This window comes from Henckelia pumila, chromosome 3 (assembly GCF_033568475.1).
Source record: "Henckelia pumila isolate YLH828 chromosome 3, ASM3356847v2, whole genome shotgun sequence".
Lineage (NCBI taxonomy): Eukaryota > Viridiplantae > Streptophyta > Magnoliopsida > Lamiales > Gesneriaceae > Henckelia > Henckelia pumila.
Genome location: NC_133122.1, coordinates 26,129,315 through 26,137,702, shown reverse-complemented (window position 1 = coordinate 26,137,702; position 8,388 = coordinate 26,129,315). Strand labels below are relative to the sequence as shown.

Here is an 8,388-nt window from a genome sequence, read left to right as displayed (position 1 = left end):
ATTCACCACATACTTGCGAGTGTGGATATCCTATGTGATCTGAGGAGATATTAGTGTGACGAATCTCTGGCCAGAGTACATGATGTGTTTTAGGTTACTCGATTTTCTAGTAGCACATGCGATGTCACTATTTGATCTTCAAGATGTATTGCATAGTTATCAAATCTCGAACGACTCTCGATGTACCAATGGTTGTTGATTTGATCGGGATATATGGATGAAGGGACTGTACTGTACGCTAACCAAAACTTACTGGTTCTTGCAGGCACTATCATTTATACCTAGGGAATCATGGGGCGATGTTGCTAGACGCTCTTACCATGATTCGTTGGGCAAGTCGGAAATCGTTGTTCCGAGTCACAAGGAGTTGTGAGCCCATGGCTAGCTGTATCCCTGAACCATTGAGGGTCACACAAGTTATGGATTACTAAACCCCGTTGAGATAGTTAAATTTAATGAAAGAAAAGTTGGACTTCTTAACTAAAGGGAGTGGAATTTCCTAAAATGACATAGGGATGGACATTTTTGGAAATCACTGAATTCAAATTCAGAAAAATTTATCTTGACTTTAAAAGGTGCAGAAATGGTTTCTGTGCACATTGGTGAAATAGGTTTATCAATCAGAGTCATGATGAATTTTATATTAATTTCTATAATAATGGGCTTGACTTGTTGGGCTTAAGTTATGGATTGTGGGCCCTAAGGAGTTAGTTTCCTAATACAATTATAACTTAATCCAGTCTAGAAATTATATAAAAAAATGTGTGTAATTTTCGAAAACACAATTCATTCTCTCCTTGGAATTTTCGAATTACACACTAAATATTCTAAGGGGATTTTCGAAATCCTCTACTCCTTTTTTAGATAATTCAGTCTGTGATTTTTGTGAAAAATTACATTCTGAATTGACAGATCAAATCTGTTTAATCTCATCGATAAACATATGATTGATTTCTAGTGCAATCAATCAGAGGGTTTAAGTTTTTTGTTCGTGGACCTAATTCCGGAGATTGATCGAGGAAGTCATCGGTTCCCGGGATTTACAAGAAGAGCAGATTAAATTCTGTTGGAGTCCATAATCAAGCCTTAGCTTGAAGAGGTAAAATATTTAACTGTGTTTATTATTTTACTTGCAACAATTTTAATCATTAGGATTTGATACCCATGATATGGAATCGTTCCATATCGAAAAAATAAAATATTTAAACTTTCGCTGCTCCGGGTATCGCATCCGTGTGATCAGATAACACATGTTCCAACAGAAGCGTCCTTTGAAAAGCAGAACTTGGTGAATTTCTTGAACCAGCAGAATTTATATTCTACTGTCACCACTGCCGGACCATTTTCAAGAAGAGCTGTGTTAGAGTTTTACTGCAATCTGAATACAAGGACTGGAGATGAAGAATAATTTAAGTTTGGAAGAGTGTACATTCATGGAAAGGTGTACGATTTCACTCCTATTTTGATTAATGAGCACTACAATACTTCTGATGTCGAAGATGATGAAGTCTCTGAAGATATTGATCAAATCACTAAGGTGATAACTGGAGGAATGATTCAAAAATTTCCTCTGCATCCGCACAGGTTGTCAGCTGCAAAGCTTACTTCTTTCTTTTATGTGCTTCATAAGATCGCCACAAGGAATTGGACACCATATACCAATACAACAGTGGTTACTGGACCACAAGCCCTTGCGATGTTTTCCATTGGAACTCAAGCTCCTTTGGACTTTGGAAAGTTGGTGTTTGACAACATTATGTCTTTTAGAGAAGGTGGTTGGAAAGCAACCAAGTTTTCTTTTCCTTCGTTGATTATGTCTTTTAGAGAAGGTGGTTGGAAATCAACCAAGTTTTCTTTTCCTTCGTTGATCTATGGTATGCTAGAATCTCAAGGATTCAAGAAAGCGGATGATGAAGAGTTGATTGGAGGAGATGAGCTTATCAAGATTGCACCTGGTTTGCTGAAGGGAAATAGGAAGATTGATCTACCATGGACTGGTGTTGTACCCAGTGTTTCCAACACTGAGTCTGTTCCACCAATGACCATTCATAACACCGCTTTTCTTATGTTGAATTCTACTGCAATTCGAGCTCAAATTGCTCATGCTGAGATGAAAATTGCTCAAGCCAAAGATGATATCGAGTACTATGAAGCTTTTTTAGCTGAGTACAGGACAAAACTTGGACTACCAGGGCCCTCTGGACAAAAATGAGGAGAAGAGGAAGATGATTAGAGTCATGCTCTGATCATAGTTGATCATAATCACACAACACTCTGATTTGAATTGATTAAATTTAGGGGAAGATTTAGTTGTATAATTAAGGGGGAGTTATTTGCACTTGTGTGTGTGTTTTGTCCAGAAAGGCAAAAAGGGGGAGTTTGAAAGAATATGTCGTGCACATGTCTTTTAAATTGTTTCCTTATTGCATTCAATTTCTATATTTATAGTTTTGCCTTTCTTAGACAAATTTTAAATTTGGTGATATTTATTATTACTTCATGGAATTATTTGATTTCTGATTATACAATGTTTTCATGATTTGTAGGATCTTATTTATGGAAATATATTAAAGATCTATAAAAGAGAGTGCATGGACCGATCAGAAGAGACGACGATAGAGAGAAAAGAATCGAGAGATTAATAGAGTGGAACGTAGAGAGCAAAATACATAGAGAATTCACTATAGAAATTCTGGAGATTTGAAGATCGATTGTTGAAGAATTTTTGGAGTTTTCGTTGCTGTTATACTGTGTTGCCGAGTAGTGTTGGAAACAGTGAAGAACACACGAGTAAGGTGTTGTTCTGAAAGTGGATCCTTGGTTTTTGTTTTTCGGCTTAGAACTTCCTATTGGTTTTATTATTCTAGTTTTCACTAGTTTTTAGGAAATCTTTTATTTTCTCAATTTGTTGAGAAAAATAGTTTTTCATAAACAATCACTAGTTGGTTTTTGTAAACTGGTTTGATTTTCTAGTGATTATTTCTCCATGAGGCATCGCACAAGTATTTAATACTTGTGCATAAATACCTTTGTGTTATTTACTGTTATTTATTTATTTTGCTGCATATTATTTTTTTGAAGTGTCGACAACACTGAAAGATAACAAAAACTCTTAAAGTAAAAAAGTTATTTCTGGTATTTCTGTGATTTTAGACTGTCCAAACCTTACAATTTTTAATTTATTAATATAGCTTTTGAAACACAACAAAATTATTTATATTTAGATCATTTGTTTCAACTAAAATTTTTCAAATATCTTTATCAGTTTTCAGAATCAACAATACTCAAGGAAAACAATTCTCCTGATTCTTATTTTTTATGTTAATAATTAAATTTTAATATTATTTACAGTTTTACACTATCTTCATAATTCAATCACTTACAGTTGAAGTTCGAACTACATTTTTATCATCATTATCAATGGCGGAACCAGGATTATGAATTTACCCGGACTAGAATTTTAAGCCCTCCAATGCATTAATTTTTTTAATTGAGCTACCCGGGCTAATAACACATCAATCCAAATTTATTCAAAATCATATATAAAAAATTTTTAAAAAAAATTCCACCTGGGCTAAAGCCCGAGTGGAGATACACATAGCTCCCCCAGTGATCATTATGAAAAATAGATGAATCAATTTTATTGGGACATAATTTTGGAATGTAAATATTGTATTAGCTGTGTAAATTCTTATTCTTGGTGCATATATTTTAAGTTAGAAAAGACTTTAGCATGAATGGTTTCTTGGGAGATTCTAAGAAGATTTGCTCCATATTTGAGTGGAGAAATATTTGTATATATTGTACACGTTCATTGTGAATGAGATAAGTTTTTTCACCTTCAATATTTTTTTCTTTACATGGTACCAGAGCCATGACTAAGACTGATGGCAATGAAAATAAGAAGGAGAGTGTTGCGACAGAAAATAAAACATCGAAATATCATCTATCGACCAATGATAATCCAGGAAATATTATCACGCAAGTTCAGCTGAAAGGCGAGAACTATGACGAATGGGCTCGAGCGATGCGGACAGCACTACGGGCCAAGAAAAAATTTGCCTTCATCAATGGCTCAGTGAAGCAGCCACCAGATGATTCTTCGGAACAAGAAGATTGGTGGACAGTGAACTCCATGCTGGTGTCATGGATTCTCAACACCATTGAACCTACTTTGCGGTCAACTATAACTCATATGGAGATCGCAAAGGAACTATGGGATGACATCAAGGAACGATTCTCGGTTGGGAATGGACCACGCATTCAACAACTCAAATCTGAGTTGGCGGAATGTAAATAGCACGGCCAAACGATTGTGAATTACTATGGAAAGATGAAGATGATATGGGAAGAGTTGGGAAACTACGAGCAGTACCCTACATGCCAATGCGGAGGATGCAAGTGTAATATTGGCATAGAACTTGACAAGAGGCGTGAAGAGGAGAGACTACATCAATTCTTAATGGGTTTAGATGAATCCATCTATGGAAATACGCGCTTCAATATATTGAGTAGTGAATCATTGCCATGTTAGAACCAAGCATATGCCATGATTATTCAAGAAGAGAGAGTTCGCAGCATTGCTCGTTGGAAAGAACAGCGAAGTGAGCCTATGGCGTTTGCTGTTTAAACGCCATCAAGTTAAAAAGGAAGAATGAAGACCCGGAACAAGGGTGTACCATGTCCGATATGCAAAAGAGATAGACATACTGCAGAGTCATGTTTCCAATTGATCGGTTACCCTGATTGGTGGGGCGATCGACCTCGAGGAAGCTGTCACGGAACAGGCCGTGGACAAGGAGGGCAAAAACCACCTGCTGCATCCAGAGGAAGAGGACATATTGGACAGATTCGTGCCAATGCGGTGCAGGTGACTGCACAAGGAAGCACATCTCAAATGCAGCCAAATGAACAAGATAAAAGTGGATTGAGCGGATTGAGCAGTGAACAATGGAGCATATTGATCAATATGTTGAACACTCAAAAAGAAGGAAATCAAGATTGAATGGTAAGCAAAAAATGATGGAATGGATAATTGATACCGGGGCTTCTCACCATATGACAGGAAGTCTTGATACACTGCGCAACGTCAAGGAAGTTCTCCCTTGTTCCGTGGGGATGCCAGATGGAAAGCAAGCTTAAGCCACAAAAGAAGGAAGTGTTGTTTTGGACGAATTGTTAGAACTGAAAAATGTGTCATATATTCCTAATTTAATGTGTAACCTGATTTCAGTGTCTCAGTTGATTAAGGAGTCAAATTTCATCATCCAATTCACTAATAAATTTTGTGTTATGCAGGACCGCACTTCAAGGATGCTGACTGGTACGGGTGAGCTGCGAGAGGGACTCTATTACTTGTGGGTTGTGGCGTCAAGCATGGCTTTGAGGACAACTATGAAAGATGAATTGGATCTTTGGCATCGAAGGTTGGGAAATCCTTCTGACAAAATGTTTCGTTTATTGCCAGTAGTTGATAAAGATAGTGATAGAAGAATTACAGATTGTGAAATTTGTTTTCGAGGAAAACAATGTCAAGACGTCTTTGTGTCAAGTGAAAATAAAGCTTCGAGTATTTTTGATAAAATTCATTGTGATTTATGGGGACCCTATCGAATTCCAAAATTTTGTGGTGCATGTTATTTTTTGACAATTGCTGATGACTGTTCTAAAGGCATATGGACTTATTTGCTCAAAGATAAATGAGAGGTGGGGTACACTCTTCGAAATGTTTTTGCCATGATTCACAGACAGTTTGGAAATTTTTTGAAAATAGTGTATAGTGATAATGGAACTGAATTCACATGTTTGCATGATTATTTTGTGACAAATGGGATGCTACACCAAACCTCATGTGCTGGAACTCTACAACAAAATGGGAGGGTCGAAAGAAAACACTGTCACATACTCAACGTGGCGCGAGCATTGCGTTTTCAATCGAATTTACCTATTGAATTTTGGGGGGAATGTGTATTGACAGCTGCATATTTGATTAATCGGACCCCATACCCTTTGTTACAAGGGAAAACACCATACGAGATATTGTTTGAACAAACCCCTTCGTATAAAAATATTCGAGTTTTTGGATTTTTGGCTTATGCACATAATCAAAAACATGGCGGAGATAAATTTGCTAGCCGGAGCAGAAAATGTATTTTCATTGGATATCCTTTTGGAAAGCAAGGTTGGTGCTTGTATGACTTGGAGTCCGGAAAATCCTTTGTCTCCAGGGATGTCATATTTGTGGAACATGAGATTCCCTATATGAAAAAATCTGGGGAAAACAATAACATACTAGATGCTACTGTTTTTGATGAATTTGTTAGCGAGGAAGATGAAGTCGCGGCTGATGGGAATGAAAATCTTACACAAGATCTAGGATTGCCTTTAGTGAGGGGGGGCAAGCACGAGGAACTGGGATTGCAAGCATCTGAGGTATTTTTGGGACGTGGTCATCGGGAACGACAACAGTCCTCTAGATTGCGTGACTATGTCCTACACACAGGGCAACGGTTGAGCCCCTTTGTGAGTCCCTTGGTCACCTCACCTATCCAGATGCACTCCTCAGGTAGCCCCTATCCCATAACACATTATGTGAATTATCGCCACACCGTGCTTTCTTGGCAGCTATTACTGCAGGTGTTGAACCTACTTCCTTCGTTGAGGCTGTCAAGGATGTGAATTGGAGGTTAGCAATGAATAAAGAGATGATGGCCCTGGAAGACAATAATACATGGACTGTGGTGCCTCTTCCACAAGGAAAGCGAGCCATCAGTTGAAAATGTGTGTACAAGATCAAATATAATGCCGACGGAACACTAGAACGCTATAAGGCTCGCTTGGTGATCCTTGGAAATAGGCAAGTTGAAGGGATTTACTACAATGAGACCTTTGCGCCAGTAGCAAAGATGGTCACGGTTCGTACATTCCTCGCCGTGGCAGTGGCTAAAGACTGGGAAATTCATCAAATGGACGTGCGCAATGAATTTTTACATGGAGATTTGGAGGAAGATATATACATGCACATGACCCCTGGGTTTGATTTTGAGAAACCAGGAATGGTGTGTCATTTGAAAAAATGTTTGTACGGCTTGAAACCAGCTCCTCGTTGCTAGTTTGCTAAATTGGTTGTTGCCCTGCAAACTTGCGGATTCAGGCAGTCGCACTCGGACTACTCTCTCTTCGTCTTGCACCAAGACAAGAACCAAATCAATGTTCTTGTGTATGTGGATGACATTCTTGTGTCGGGTAATGATCATGCGACCATCCAGCTTTTCAAAGAATATTTGAGCAGCTATTTTCATATGAAGGATCTGGGAGGTTTGAAGTATTTTCTCGGGATTGATGTGGCTCAAATTCCTGAAGGCCTATTCTTGTGTCAACGCAAATATGCTTTGGATATCATTTTCGAGGCAGGTTTACTTGGAGCTAAACCCGCTTCTCTTCCACTTGAACAAAATCATAATTTAGCCTTAGCAAATGGAGAATTTTTTTCTAATCTAGAAGTTTACAGGCGTTTGGTGGGGCGACTCATTTACCTCTCAGTTACACGTCCCGAGTTATCTTATTTTGTGCATACACTGGCCCAATTCATGCAACAACCCGAATGGAACATTGGGAAGGCGCTCGGTGTGTGGTGCGTTACTTAAAAGGCAATCATGGGCAAGGAATTTTGCTGCGTTCGGATTGTGATTTGCAGCTTTCTGGATGGTGCAACTCTGATTGGGCGAGCTATCCACTGACTCGATGATCTCTGACAGGATGGTTTATCCTACTTGGGACTTCACCAATCTCCTGGAAAACTAAGAAGCAACATACGGTGTCTTGGTCCTCGGCGGAAGCGGAATACAGGTCTATGGCAGCAACTGTATCCGAATTAAAATATTTGAAAAGGTTGTTGTTGACCCTCGGCATAAACCAGCCGCATCCAATGCCACTTCATTGTGATAGTAAGCAGCATTGCATATCGCTGCAAATCCAGTGCTCCATGAGCGGACGAAACATATTGAGATTGATTGTCATTTTATTCGTGATGAGATTCGTCACCATACTATACGACCAACCTATGTTCGAACATCTGATTAGCTGGCCGATATCTTTAGGGAAAATAACAATTTGAGTTCTTACTTCGCAAGTTGGGCATCCGCAACCTGCATGCTCCAACTTGGGGGGGGGGGGGGGGAGGGGTTTATTGGGACATCATTTTGGAATGTAAATATTGTATTAGTTGTGTAAATTCTTATTCTTGGTGCATATATTTTAAGTTAGGAAAGACTTTAGTAGGAATGATTTCTTGGGAGATTATAAGAAGATTTGCTCCATATTTGAGTGGAGAAATATTTGTATATATTGTACACATTCATTGTGAATGAGATAAGTTTTTTCACCTTC

The 8,388-nt window shown here is 38.5% G+C and overlaps 2 protein-coding genes across 2 annotated transcripts; both read left to right on the top strand.

The window, feature by feature from the left end:
- The first annotated feature begins 3,874 nt into the window (after positions 1–3,874).
- On the top strand, positions 3,875–4,300 carry LOC140888304 (uncharacterized). Its single transcript, XM_073295989.1, has one exon. The coding sequence runs from the start codon at positions 3,875–3,877 to the stop codon at positions 4,298–4,300; it is 426 nt and encodes a 141-aa protein (XP_073152090.1).
- Positions 4,301–4,950: 650 nt separating this feature from the next.
- Positions 4,951–6,776, top strand: LOC140888303 (uncharacterized). The gene is made up of 4 exons (XM_073295988.1): positions 4,951–5,112; positions 5,299–5,426; positions 5,748–6,565; positions 6,625–6,776. The coding sequence occupies exons 1-4, from the start codon at positions 4,951–4,953 to the stop codon at positions 6,774–6,776; spliced, it is 1,260 nt and encodes a 419-aa protein (XP_073152089.1).
- The last annotated feature ends 1,612 nt before the right edge of the window (positions 6,777–8,388 follow it).